The sequence below is a fragment of the Notamacropus eugenii genome, chromosome 3 (genome assembly GCF_028372415.1).
Source record: "Notamacropus eugenii isolate mMacEug1 chromosome 3, mMacEug1.pri_v2, whole genome shotgun sequence".
NCBI lineage: Eukaryota > Metazoa > Chordata > Mammalia > Diprotodontia > Macropodidae > Notamacropus > Notamacropus eugenii.
In genome coordinates, this window is record NC_092874.1 from 213,814,774 (window position 1) to 213,830,025 (window position 15,252).

Sequence of the window (15,252 nt, forward strand, 5' to 3'; positions counted from 1 at the left end):
GGAAAGTAGAAATAGAAAAAATTCATCAACCAGCACTTAAAAGAGATCCTATGAGGAAAACTCATAGGAATATCATAGTCAAATTCTGAAACCCACAGCCCAAGGATAAAATATTAAAAGCATCAAGATTAAAACAATTTCAATATGGTGGTGCCAAAATTAGACCCACAAGACCTAGCAGCAGAGATATTAAAGAACTGCAGGTGTTGGAACATAATATATCAAAGAGCAAAAGGACTAGAGCTCTGGCTGAAAATATCATACCCTGCAAGGTTAAGTATTATTCTAAATGAAATTAAAAAATGGACTCTCAGACTTTCAAGACTTTGTTAAAAAAAAATCCTGAACTTAATAGAAGATTTGACATACAAGAACCAAGAGAAATATAAGGTAATACCAAAGACTGATCATAAGGGATTCATAAGGACAGACTGTTTACTTTTTACTTTCTATGTATAAAATGTAAAATGTATGTCTGAGATTCTTATTAATAATTGGGTAGCTCATAAATAATATTGGGGAAAACCTGAGTAGGATATGAATTTAAAAAGTAAAATCATTTAGGAACACCTAAAAAGAGTAATTATTTTATATAAATGAGGTGCAAGAGGAAGAATTGATACAGAGGAATTAGGTGGGGGAGGAGGGCTGGTAGTTTTGGTAAGCTACTTTCATCGAGAATGGGTTTAAGAGGGAACAATACATATTTATTTAGAAGAATATAAAAGTCTTCTAAATTCAGAAGAAATAAAATGTTAGGGGCATGGGATGGGGGGAGAGGAAACGGGAGGGCTCTTTAGAGGACAGGGGAGGGAATAAGTAAAAGGGGAGTATGGAAGTGTGTTTAGATTTATGGGAATGGGAGAATAAGGGAGGGATCCTTGTAGGGAGGTAGGTAAGTAATAGGAGGGCAAGGTAGTGGGTAGAAGTAAAGTTGAGGAGGCAGGAGGGATAGGAAACAAGAAATATGTAGCAACATAAAAAACAAGGATCAGGAGTAGAATATGTTTGGGAAAGTATGTACATATGTATATATGTATATGTGTATGTATATATCTTCAGCTATGGAGAAACATATCTAAACTTTATTGTAGTTTTCTGGGAGGGGTAAGGGTAAGGGAAAAAAAGAACAAAGTAAAATGTGCACAACAGAGAATAAAAGAAAACTCGCAAGGAAGGAAAGAAAAGATGGACAATTTTCAACACAAGTATTATTTATCGTACAGATTTTCTTGAAATGAAAACTTATGGTTACATATTTTGAATCCTCTAATGTTCTGCTGTGGACATGACATGCTTTTTTTCCTTTTTAACTTTGTATTTAAGTTCCAATATTTAAGTTTATGATATGTTTTTGCTTCTTTTCTCTCTTCTGTATTAATGTTCTGACATTTGAGTCTAAAATAAAATTTTTAAAAAAGAAAAAAATAAAGAGAATTGTGCCTTACCTCTTCTGAGTGAGAGAATGGATTTCTCTTTACCTTTCCTCTTACCAGCCATGACTTTCTTGCAGAAGAATTACTCAGTATAGTCAGCCAAAGGAGGTGTCTAGCAAAGGCACTCTATGTGGGGGGATGAGCATAAGGATACCATTAGAGAAGGGCCATGGAGTCTTAAAGGTGTTATCTTTACTCTGTGTTCTCTAAATTCATGCCTTTCTGCTAGTATACTCTGTGGTGGGGTGTGAATTACTTAGGGCAAAGTAAAATAAATAAATTAACTGACAAACAATGGTACCTTGTAATTTTTATATTTTTAAAGAACTTTTACTATAGAATAAGTCCTTTTGCTGCAACCATTTGTTCTACATGATTTGGCAATGAGTTCAAAAGCTTTTGATACATTTTAGAAGTCTTTTATCATGAAGTTATACTTTTATCACACTGGATAATAAAATGTCTTTGACATGAGGTACATTTTTCAAAATCTAATCTTGATTGTAGCCTAGAGGTTTTTAATGAGGTTTAAACTTGATGAATTCTCATTTCATTGAAACATGTACATGAAACATTCATCTTTTAGATAAATTTCTTAACCTTTTCTGATTGTGTGACATGGTGCAAATCTATTGCAATATTCCATCTTCATTTGGGAATCTCTATATTTCTGGAACAATTCTGCTTTATGGTATATCCACATTTTTTAATTTGAATTCATATTTCTCTTAATGGGGACAGGACTTCCAGGCCCAGTGGAAGTAAAAAAAAATCCCCCAGTTTTTATGTTTCTATTTTATAATCTGAAGACACTCAGACATTACATGAGTCATCTGAACTTCTGTTGGTATAGTCTTGAAAGAAGTCAGTTTCATCAGGAAAAATTACTTTTTTCTAATTTTCAGTGCTCCCATCTTTGTATGTTTTTTTCCATGACAAGTGTTTTTTCTTTATTAGGGGTTAACAGCTTTAAAAAAAATGGTTTTCACGATGTTCTTCCAACTTAAGGAGGCCTACATGGCTCTGTAAGAGAATTAATAAAACCCTCTGGTTGTCAGGGCTTATTAAAGGTTTTTTATTGTTTTCTGAGGATTTATCAGGCTGTTTCTAGCAATAGTTTGTCAGTGTTTAGGGCTGTTTTTTACTTTAGACCATGCTTTTCTTTGTCATTTAGTATGACTTGTTTTGTTATTGGCTTGAATAATCTTTGAAATCTTGAGCCATCCATACCAGGGTCTGGTATATAGTTAAAATGTCAGTCAAACAAGCATTTATTAAGTGCTCACCCATGATCCACATGTGCTACGGGTTGAAAATGCAAAAACAAAACAAAAAATATGATTTTTAGGGAGGCAGAAAGCAGCAATGCAACTGCTCCAGGGTTTGTTGTCTGACCACCAATTACTGCAATATCTTTGTTTTTGTGTTTTTCCTTCATTCTCAAAGAGGATCATGACATCAAGATGATGACATGACTTGCAGTTGTCTTTGATTTGAGTGAGGGAAGGTTGTGCAAGGTCACCAACCTCCCTTTCTTCTTCTGAGCCATCTCAGGTAAGAAATACATTTCAGTCAGGAGGGAAAATAGGAGAAAGGAGAATTAGAGGAAGAGATCAGTACTAAGTAAAACAAATTCTAAATAAGGATGTACTTACAGCTACTTAGAGTTCCTTTGGATGGCAAAGAATTGGAAATTTAGAGGATACTTATAAATTAGATCAAGTTATGACATACATGATGTTATACTATGGTGCTATAAGAAATGCTAAAAAGGATGGTTTGGGAGAAACTCAGGAAGATTGTATGAACTGATGCAGAGTGAAGTGAAACAGAACCAGGAGAAAAATGTATATGACAATAATATGGTAAATTCAAAATAACTTTGAAACACTTAGGAAGTGAACTCAGCAGAACTGATGATGAAACATGCTACTCATTCTCCTGACAGAGAGGTGAAAAACAGTGCAAAATGAGACATAATTATTTTCTGAAGATGGCCTGTGCAGGTATTTGTTTTGCTTGGTTATGGTTGTTGTCTTTGTTCTTGAAGAGGACAAAAATGATATCATTATGTTAGAGTCAAGTTATAGTGTGTCTAACTATATCTGATCAAACTAATGAGCTCAGAATGCTCTACTAAAGTTTGAGCACAAATAGTCCATGTGAACAGTTGGGGTGAATTTTTAAAATTTGCACATCTCACTTTTTTCAAGCTACTTCAATTCTGCTTTGCTCATAGAGCCCACCACTGTAAATGTTTGTTAATGGAGTAGTGCTTTTTCTTTCATTTGTAATTGGGGATGGAAGGTTGAATTGTTGGAAGTGAAAGTATTTTTTTACTGATTCTCTTAATCTAAAAAAAATGAAAGTGCCATTCCTTCAGTATATAACCTTATCTATGGGTGATACTAAAAATTGTTGGGAAAAATATGTCTCTCTGAATCAGCTGTCTTCCATACCCAATATCTAATGCATCTAGTCTAGGATTATATTCACTGCAGAACTTTAGATGAACCCAAATGTCTGTTTGCATAAAATAGTGTGAGAATGGATTCTTTTCATCAATCAGGGTATTTTGTTTTGGTACCAATGTGAATAGAGTTGTAGGAAAAGAGGCACTGGGTCCAAACGCTCTGTGGAAACAGTTGTTAGTACTCAGTAAAATGTTCAAAAAGCATGCTCTTTAAAAATGAGAAATTTCATGTTTTCTTGAAGGCAGCCAGGTGCCACAGTGGATAGAATACCTAGTCTTGAGTCAGAGTTGATACTGAGTCCTAGCCGTGTGACCCTGGACAAGTCATTTAACCGGTTTGCCTCAGTTTCCCTATTTGCAAAATGGGACAATAATACTGCAATTACCTTTCAGGATTATGATAAAATGAGATGATAATTGTAAAGCCCTTAGCACAATGTCTGGCATGCAGTGTACTATATAAATGTTATCTACAATTACTGTAATATCCATTCTTAAAGCATGTTAAATCTAAAGAAAGATGTTTTCCTGTAGTTAAACTCCACACTGAAATTAAAAGTTTCTTATAAAAAGCCAAGTATATATCAATAAATTAGAAATAATTCAGATTAATACTTGTATTTATTGCATAAACAATTATCTGAAACCCCTCCATTACAGAACAAGTATAACTTTCTTTGAAAGTTTGTTTCATTTATTTTTGATTAGGTCTGCTGTTTTTCTACATGTGTGATTTATGTAGTCCTCCCCTTTAAAAAAGGCCTAGTGCAACTTTCAGATAGCACAAAATTGTCTTCAAATTTGTCATACTTGCAAATCTTTGATTAGCTAGGTCGTCAGATCTAGAGGGTATACAGATATTAAGACTTCGATGATATTGTTCTGTTGCTATCAGAAAAAAAAATTACCCATCTTTTGTAAAGGCAAGCAGAATTTTTTGAGTATGTTTTTAGTCTTTAAAGACACTTATACCGTCATAGTAACAATTATGTATTCGTGTATTTTTAGTCATTTTAAATAAAAGTTCTTTTCTGTTTTTACTCCGATATAAAAATATTTGTGAATAAAATGTCAAAATCATAAAATAAAAATAAAACTGTTGAACAATTAAAAAAGCACAGGATTATAAAAGCAACAAAGGGGAGCAATGAAACAAGTCTGGTACAAAATCCAATGCTAACTTGACGGAGAAGAAAACAGCTTAATCTTGTTTCATATAGTCAAGATCAGATGTTCTGAGCCAGTCTAATGTCAAAAGAATCACAAGCGATCACTGCTATCACAAATTTAAAAATTATTGCTTGATCCAAGTACTACACACACCACTTTGTTTACCTCCTCTTCCCATTGATGTTGTGCATATATTTATGTGACAGTGTTCCACAGTTTTTGGAAGGGAAGAGTGTTTTTTACCTAATGCTTTTATGCTCTTATCTCAGTAGATGTCTTTTCTTTGAACGTATACTTATTTATTTGAGGTATATGCACTAGGTGGGGGGACTGCTCACTTAAAAGTTTTAGGAATACGAAACTATGCTCTACCTTGAATCTCAGGTAGTAGTCCTTGATTACGCAGCTTGCCACCATGAGAGGCGGGTGCTACATTTATATAACAATGTAAATGATTCTGACTATGCTTCGGATACATAGATGCGAAAAGGGGTGTACGGAGTTTTTCTGTAATCTTTTGGCAACTCTTCACAGACTTTAAAACTGGGGAGTTTTCAGTTTTCCTGCCCTTCTGTTACAATGTAGCAGCTTCAGTGATTGAGAGAACAATTATTCAGGAGGCTTCACTACCTCTCACCAAGCTCTTGGCATTGGTCACTTTCTCCTTCTGGCTGTGGGAAACGGTTTCTACGACGCAGTGGCCAAGTCCCCGGAGTCAAGGGCTAAAGCTACATCAGCTCGGTGAAACCTCCTCTCAGGCAGCTGTTTAATGCCCAGACTCGTCAGGGAGCGCTGGCCTCCACCTTCGTACCCAAGGCTGGCGCATTTCTGCGGCAGCCGGGCTGACTCGCACGATCATCTCGCATCGTGGCAGCGTCTTCCTTGCTCTGGGCTGCAGCTTTGGAGTTCCGCGGGGGGAAAGGGAAGGAGGAGGAGTAAGGAAAGAGAGGGAGGAGGAACTTGTGACTGCGACTGCGCACCGGGGTTCGGCTTTCAGTTCGTCAACGCTGGGCTACTGGCGGCCGCTGCAGAAGCAGCCACAGCGGCCACTGCGGGCAGGCTGTGGCTGGAGGAAGACATGCGGCGTTACCTGCGGGTGTTGGTGCTCTGCCTGGGTTGCGGCTTCTGCTCGTTGCTTTACGCCCTTAACCAACTCGCTGTGTCCCTGGAAGAAGAAGAGACCGGCGGTGGCGGGAATCTGAAGGCCGCAGCGGCTTCCTGGCTCACGGTTAGCGGGCACGGAGCTGGCAAAGGGGCGCGAAGCGTAGGCCCCAAGAAGCATCCCGGCTGGTCCAACAGGTAGGTTGTGTTCTTTCTCTTATGTAGTACCACTCGTCCTCTGGAAGCCCGGCCTCTTCGGATTCCGGGCAGGTATTTTGTTTCCTTCTGCGCCAGCGCCCCCTTCTCCTGCGATTCCTCGGGTGCGGCGCTGCTGCTGCTTCTTCGCCCAGCACGACTTCCGAAGCTCTGATCCCCAGCCTCGGATTTCCGCCCTTGGCCTTAGTGTGTTCAGCGTTCTGCCCAGATCTCCGTGCTGCTCTGTGACGCTTAACTAGTTAAAACATAGCTCCCAATTTGTAATAGGTGATTTTCATGGGTGTGTCGTGTAATTAGAAGGAATCGGAGAGAAGCAGTTTTCTGTCCTCTCTAGTTTAAACATTTTCACAATACAGCTGAAATTGGAGAATTTAAACACAAGATAGGGAATGACCCTCATCTTCATTTACTGAAAGAGATTCTCAGAATTTTTTTACGTTAAGATTTTCATGTTTAGGTCTCTTTTACATAAATCTGAATGCTTACACGTATTTTTGTGCTGTTGTTGCACTTTGGAGTTTAGTCATTTTCCCAATTTTACAAATTCTCCCTGGTGTTGAAAACCAAAATAATTCACAGATCCACGAAAGATCACCAGTGAATTAGAAAAAAAAAAAAGGTATTTTAAAGATGGGTTGTATTTTGTCAGCGCCTGTTAAAAACTTTTCATGTTTGGAAATTTGTTGGAGACTTTTCGAGCCAAAATAATCTCCTCCACCCTAGTATAACTGAACCAGTGCTTATCCAGAAAAGAATTTAGGCAAACCATGTGCGTGGTGTTTTGCATCAGTGTCTTAAAGGATGGCAGTCTTTCTTAGATGGGGAGGAGAGTTTAAGGTCTGCATGAAGAAGCTAGGCAGCTCTTTTGTCTGGTGAACTGCTAAGACATCTGAGACTTACCTGCTTATAAGTACAAACATATCATCTAAAGTTAAAAAAATTACCTTTGGATATAGTATAGATAATTGAGGGTACTTTGTACAAATCTGAATATTGTGAGAAATGATATTTGGAAATTTAAATTTTATAAAATTTTGAAATTATATTACAAAAGAAATTAAATTTACTTGTTGTAGAATGATAATGAAAAAATAAAATAATATTGCATAACAGTCTGGTAGTAAAATATCCTCCAATGTCACCCATTTTATCTTGTTCTGATAATTCAATTTTCTATATATACTGCCAATTAATTTTATTAGAATTCTTTTAATTATTTGAAATATAAAAGAAAAGCCCTTGTAGTATTTGAACACAGGAATTAGTTAATTGAACTGTTACTGAAATTTTTATCATGTAAAAGTGGTACTGTTATGAAGAGTAGAGTCACTTTTAACTAGTTTAGCTTTTGTTATAAATGAGGACATTGATTTTTGACTTTTAGATCTCCAAGATAGACTTGATAGAATTTGATTGAGAATGAAGATAGATACTTAAATATGAAATTCTGACAGTTGTGAACTTGCAGAGAGGGAGGCATCTGAGAAGACCAATGTTGCAGCTTATAGGAATTGCTCTGATGAACTGAGATATTTTTTGTTTATTTTGAAAATTTTTTTGATTTATTTTTTCCAATTTATTTATTTTTAGTTTTTAGCATTCATTTCCATAAGTTTTTAAATTTTCTACCCTTTCCCAAGCAGCATGCAATCTAATATGGGTTCTACACATATATTCCTATCGAACAGATTTTCATATTAGTCATGTTGCATAGAATAATTATAATAACTGGAGAAATCATAAGAAAGAAAAAACAAAACAAAATAAAACAAAAAAGAAAATAGTCTGCTTCGCTCTACATTCCAACTCCATAGTTCTTTCTCTGGATATAGCTGTCATTTCCCATTATGAGTCCTTGGGAATTGTTTTAGGTCTTTGTATTGCTTGAGAAGGGCTTAGTCCATCAGAAACAGTCCTAGAACACTGTGGCTGTTATTGTGTACAATATTCTTGTGGTTTTGCTCACTTCATTCAGCATCAGTTCATATAAGTATTTCCAGGATTTTTTCAAATTTACCTGTTCATCGTTTTCTGTAGCACAATAATATTCCATTACATTCATATACCACAGTTTATTTATTCAATTCCTCAACTGATGGGCATGCCCTGAATTTCCAGTTCTTGGCTACCACAAAAAGAGCTGCTATATATATTTTTGTGCATGTGGTTCCTTTTCACATTTTTATAATCTCTTTAGGATAGAGCCCTAGAAACAGTATTGTTGGGTCAAAGGGTATGCACATTTTTGTAACCCTTTGGGCATAATTCCAAATTGCTCTCCAGAATGTTTGGATCAGCTCACAGCTCCACCAACAGTGAATTAGTGTTTCAACTTTACCACATCTCCAGCATTTATTATTTTCCTGTTTTGTCATCTTAGCCAATTTGATATGTGTGATGTATATCTCAGAGTTGTTTTGATTTGCATTTTTCTAATCAATAGTGATTTAGAGCGTTTTTTCATATGAATATAGATATCTTTAATTTCTTCCTCTGAAAAATGCCTTTCATATCCTTTCACCATTTATCAGTTGGGGAATGATTTGTACTCTTGTAAATTTGACTTAGTTCTCTATATATTTTAGAAATGAGACCTTCATCAGAAACACTAGTTGTAAAAATTTTTTTCCCAGGGTTTCTTTTTTTTTTTTTGTCACCCTCATTTCTCACTCTATCCCTCTCTTCAAATTTAGAGTGATAATTTTTTTCTTTTTAGATTTCTATACCCCATTTCTTGTATTTCTTATTTCCCAGTTATATGCAATGAAAATTCTGAATATTCATTTCTAATACTTTGAATTCCAACTTCTCTCCCCTCCCCGCCCATCCCCACTGAGAAGGCAAGCAATTCAATACAGGCTATATATGTGTCATTTTGCAAAAAACTTCCATAATAGTCATGTTGTGTAAGACTAAATATATTTCCCTCCATCTTTCCTTGTTCCCCCTTTATTCTGTTCTCTCATTTGATCTTGTCCCTTCCCAAAAGTGTTTACTTCTAGTTACTCCCTTCCCCCATTTGTCCTCCCTTCTATCACCCCCTCACCCCACTTGTCCCCTTCTCCCCTACTTTCCTGTAGTGTAAGATAGATTTTCATACCAAATTTAGTGAGCATGTTATTCCCTCCTTAAGCCATATGTGAAGAGAGTAAGCTTCACTTTTCCCCTCTCACCTCCTCCCTTTTCTCCTCCATTGAAAAAGATTTTTTTTCTTATCTCTTTTATGAGTGACAATTTGCCCCATTCCATTTCTCCCTTTCGCCTCCCAATATATTCCTCTCTTACCCCTTAATTTTATTTTTTTATAGATATCCCTTGTGAATCAACACAACTTGTGCTCTCTATCTCTCTGTGTGTGTGTGTGTGTGTGTGTGTGTGTGTGTATAATCCCTCTATCTATGCAAATACTGAGAAAAGTCTCGAGTTAAAAATATTATCTTTCCATATAGGAATGTAAACAGTTCAGTTTTAGAAAGTCCTTTAAGATTTCTCTTTCCTGTTTACCTTTTCATGCTTCTCTTGATTCTTGTGTTTGAAAGTCAAATTATCTCTTCAGTTCTGGTCTTATCAAGAATGCTTGAAAGTTCTCTATATCATTGAATGACTATTTTTTCCCTTGAAGTATTATACTCAATTTTGCTAGGTGATTCTTGGTTTTAATCTCAGTGCCTTTGATTCTGGAATATCGTATTCCTAGCCCTTCGAGCCCTTAATGTAGAAGCTGCCAGATTCTGTGTTATCCTGATTGTATTTCCGCAAGACTTGAATTGTTTCTTTCTAACTGCTTGCAATATTTTCTTCTTGACCTAGGACCTAAGAAATTTGGCTGCAGTATTCCTAGGAGTTTCTCTTTTTGGTTCTCTTTCAGGAGGTGCCCTCTAGTTCTAAAATGTCAGGGCAGTTTTCCTTGATAATTTCATGAAAGATGACGTCTAGGCTCTTTTTTTGATCATGACTTTCAGGTAGTCCCATAATTTTAAAATTATCTCTCCTGGATCTATTTTCCAGGTCAGTTGTTTTTCCAATGAGATATTTCACATTGTCTTCTATTTTTTCATTCTTTTGGTTTTGCTTTGTAATTTCTTGTTTTATCTTATAGTCATTAGCTTCCCTCAGCTCTACTCTCATTTTTAAAGAACTATTTTCTTCAGTGAGCTTTTGAACCTCCTTTTCCATTTGGCAGGTTCTGCTTTTTAAAGCCTCCTTCTCCTCATTAACTTTTTGGACCTCTTTTTCCAATTGAATTAGCCTATTTTTAAAGGTGTTATTTTCTTCAGTATTTTTTTGGGTCTCCTTTAGCAAGCTGTTGACTCACTTTTCAAGCTCTTCCATGGCCTGAGCCCATTGCATATTCATTTTGGAGGTACTGGATGCTGAAGTTGACTTCCTCTGACAGTATGCATTGTTCTTCCTTATCTGAAAGGATGGAAGGAAATACCTGTTCACCCAGAAAGTAACCTTCTGTGATCTTATTTTTTTCCCTTTTTTTGTCATTTTCTCAGTCGGTTACTTGACTTCTGAATCCTTTGTCAAGAAGAGGATTCTAATGCTCCTCCTCACCCCAGGACCCTGCTCAGGGCTGAGGTTCAGATCAGAGGCTCAATTCCCCCAGGGGCTTTAAGCTAAGCTGTTCCCTCTGTGGAAGCTGCTGCTGGACTTGGCCACTGTGTGGCGGTGCTTGTGGGTTGAGGGATCTGAGACCCTCCCTGCTGGGGATTCTGCCCTGGAGGCCTGTTCTGGTCCTATTCCTCCCGGTGCCTCATGGCCAGGGCTGGTGCCGCATGGCCAGGGCTGGTGCCACACGGCCAGCGCTGGGCTCCGCTCCGCTCAGTGTCCCATGGGATAGACCTTTCCTGTCAACCTTCCAGGTTACCTTTGGCTGGAAATCTCACTTTGTCATTCTTTGGCTTCTGCTGCTCTAGAATTTGTTGAGACTCATTTTTTACAGGTATTTTATGGGCTGTGGGGGAAGAGCTATAGTATGTGTGTCTTTCTGCTCTGCCATCTTGGCTCTGCCCCCCTCCAGAGTGATTCTTTATAGCAAAGAAAAAAAGAGGAGAAAAAAGGCACTTGAACAATATTAATCAACATTTCACCCAAATCTGACAGTATCTGTAGTATCCCACATCCATAGTCCCTCATCCCTGCAAAGAGGGGAGACAAATTGTCATATCTCCTTTCTGGGGAGCATAGAATTTGAGAGTTGATAGTGACCTCAGAGCCCGTCTAGTCCAACCCACACAGAAGAAGAATCTCCACTATAACATAACTAACAAGTGGTAGTCCAGCTTCAGAGCTGATGTATACCCATGTAATGTGTTTGATTTTTATTGTTGTGTTGTTGTTTTTTTCCCTGTATTTTATTGTCATTGTTCTCCTTGTCATGCTTACTTGATTTTGTTTTGATTCATGAAAGTATTCCTATGCCTCCCTGTCTTCTTTATACTCAAAGTTTTTTATAGCACAGTAATATTCCATTACATTCATGTACTACTGTGCTTACTGTTTGATTATTTTTTTTAAAAGCATTTAATTTGGTTAGAGGTTGGTGGTAGCTCAATGTACTAAGTGCTGGGCCTGGAGTCAAGAAGATGTGAGTTCAAATTGGACCTCAGACACTAGCTGTATGACCCTAGGCAAGTCACTTAACTTCTGTTTGCCTCAGTTTCCTCAAGTGTAAATGGGGATAATAGTGGCACCTATATCACATAGGGTTGTCATGAGGCTTAAATGACATATTTGTGAAAGTGCATAGCATAAGGCCTGGCTTATATATAAATAAATGATTATTTCCTTTCCTTTCCTAGTAGAACAAAATTCTGCGTTATAGTCTCTTGTGTATTGGATTGCTTTAGGTTTGTTGTAAAGCACTTCTACTGACACCAGCCTTCCTATGAAAGTCAAGGCTCATCTTTTTGCACCAACATTTTACTGGTGTTGCTGTTCAGCAGTGACATGTGAAATATCATTGACTCTGAAAAAATAAAAATGATTGTTTTCAGAGCACAATGGAAAGGAGCATGGTGGGTGTGAGTTGACTGCAATACAACTGCCAAGAAACTCCAGAGAAGAATAGGAGTAAAATATGGGAGGGATTACAGATGGACAACTAGGATCTTTTGCTGGTATACTGTTGATTATGAGAAATCACAAAAGGCACATTGGGTGTACTATAGTGCTATAGTTCACTATAGTGAACTTTTGGGAGAATGTGAACAAAAGTTGATTAGGATGGGTTAGAGTCTGCATCTTTTGAGTTGACAAATCTATTTGTGTTTTTGCATGCCCCACCTCATTTAACCATTTCCTTAATTGAATGCCACCTGATTTATTTCCTGGTCTTTGTTATTGCAAAAAAGTTCTTTCTCTGACTGTCTCTCTCTCTCTCAAAAAGCTATTTTTATAATTTACTTACTTGGGTTACAACAAAATGGTGGACTTTTAGCGAAGGGTATAGATACTTTAGTCAGTTTCTTACCACAGTTCCAAATTGTTTTCTGAAAGGGTTGAACAAGTTTACAGCTTCACTAGCAGAACATTGGTGTACATGTACCCCTATAATATTAACTTCCCATCTTTTGGCATCTTTGCCATTTTATTGGATGTGAGATGAAACCTCAGTTATGGTTTGTTTTTCTTTTACTATTATTTATTTAGGGTCCATGTGGTCATTAATTTGTAGCCTTTTGAAAATGGTTTGTTCATATATTTTGAGTACTGTTACTTGATGGTGGTTGTTGTACTTCATTTTCGAAGTGAATCAAAATGACATCACTATGTCAGAGTCAAGTTACAGTATGTCCAACTGTGGCTTATCACACCAGTCCAAGCTTGGAATGCTGTACTACAGGTGGGGCACAAATAGTCCATATGGACATTTGGGGGTAGATCCTCTAACTCTGTGCATCTTTCATTCTTTTTGAGCTACTTCAATTCTGCTTTGCTCATAGAGAACAGTACCTTCTCTGATGAGGTCACACTATGCTGGGCCGACCTATGCCAGTGTCTCCCATGTCACATAATCAGTTCTAGAGTCCTTAAGAGAGACATTGCGAGTGTCCCTGCTTTTTCTGACCACCATGTGAACACTTGCTATGTGTGAGTTCATCCATAAAATAGTCTTTTTGACAAGCATACTTTTGGCATTTGGACAACATGGCCAGCCCATTAGAGTTGAAGTAGAGTTTGATTGCTTGGCAGTTGAGTTTGAGAAAGGACCTCAGGGTCTGGTATCTTATGCTGCCAGGTGAATCTTCAGAATCTTCCTAAGACATTTCAAATGGAAACGATTCCATTTCCTTGCATCGTGCAGGTAGTCTATCCAGGTATCACAGGCATACAATAATGAGCTCAGCACAACATCTCTGTAGATCTTCAGTTTGATAGTAGGTCTAATAGCTCTTCTTTCCCATACTTTCCTTTGGAGCCTCCCAAATACTGAGCTAGCTCTGGCAATGCATGTGTCAGCCTCATTATCAATGTGTACATCCCTGCAAAATACACTGCCAAAGTAAGTGAACTTATCCACAGCATTCAAAACTTCTCCATTTCCTGTAACTGATGTTTCTACATATGGATGGTGTGGTGCTGGCTGATGGAACACCTGTGTTTTCTTGGCCAATTGTTAGGCCAGTTGTTAGGCTAAAATTAGCCCAAGCAGTGGAAAATCAATCCATACTTTGTTGTATCTCAGTGTCATAGGCAGCATTGAGTGCCTAGTTATCTACAAACAAATAAATCATGTGCCAACATTCCATCCATTTTGGTCTTGACTTGTAGCCTTTTCAAGTTGAATTTACCATTAGTGTGATAGCTGACCTTGATGCTGTGTTTGTTCTCGTTGAAGGCATTTGACAACATAGCTGAAAACATCATGCTAAATAGCATAGGAGCAAGCGCATAGCCTTATTTTACACTTTTGGTGATTGGGAAAGCATAAGACCATCATTCATCCCAGGCAAGCGTGCTGTCATGAAACTGATTTACAATACTGATGAACTTCTCTGGGCAACCAAATTTTGACATAATTTTACATAAGCCCTCATGATTGGTAGTATCAAAGGCATTGGTCATATCTACAAATGTTTTATACAGATCTCAGTTATGCTCTTGGCATTTCTCCTAGAGTTGTAGCCACTTTGAATATGCAGGTGTATTTCCAGGGTAAATTCGCAAAATATAAATTCTCTTCCTAAAAGACAAAACCAAGACATTTATTCAAACACCAAAAATCCAAATCCATCATAGTAGCAAAGAAATCTCTCTCTCTCTCTCTCTCTCTCTCTCTCTCTCTCTCTCTCTCTCTCTCTCTCTCTCTCTCTCTCTCTGTCTCTCTCTCTCTCTCTGTCTCTCTCTCTCTCTCTCTCTCTCTCTCTCTCTCTCTCTCTATATATATATATATATATATATATATATATATATATATAAAATCAATGTAGGGAGCAAGGCCATCCCCAAGCAAGTTCCCTTAGGCAAAATCACTCCCTCTCACTCATGCTAGCTGCTCTGCTGTGCCTGCTATCTCCCAGCTCTGCCTCACTCTCTTCGTGCTGTATTTTTCCTGCTCCACTGGTTCAGCAAGTTCCTCCCACCATTGGTTCTTTGTGACTCAAGCTGTGGGCTGAGCCAAAGCTCAAAGCAGGTCACATGGGCTTATTAAAGGGCAGGGAAGATCTTCAAATTTCCTTACCAGCTTCTGGGATCATACCCTTTTCACTAATCAATGTTCTTCCATCAACATTGAATACCTGAGATACACCATAGGTCTTTGGCCCGTAAATAGCCTTCAGGGCATCATAAAAGCGCCTTGAATTGTTATTATCAGCATAAAACTGAATTTCATCTGCCTTCTTACTG

The 15,252-nt window shown here is 37.6% G+C and overlaps 1 protein-coding gene across 2 annotated transcripts in view; it reads left to right on the forward strand.

The window, feature by feature from the left end:
- The first annotated feature begins 5,552 nt into the window (after positions 1-5,552).
- The window catches only part of GXYLT1 (glucoside xylosyltransferase 1), a 71,917-nt gene continuing 62,217 nt past the window's right edge, over positions 5,553-15,252 (forward strand). Inside the window, exon 1 of one of the 2 annotated variants that reach the window (XM_072654325.1) lies at positions 5,553-6,378. In XM_072654325.1, the coding sequence (XP_072510426.1) occupies positions 5,849-6,378 (530 nt within the window). In that variant the 5' untranslated portion in view covers positions 5,553-5,848. The remainder of the gene's footprint in view (positions 6,379-15,252) is intronic. The other variant, XM_072654326.1, reaches the window with a different exon arrangement.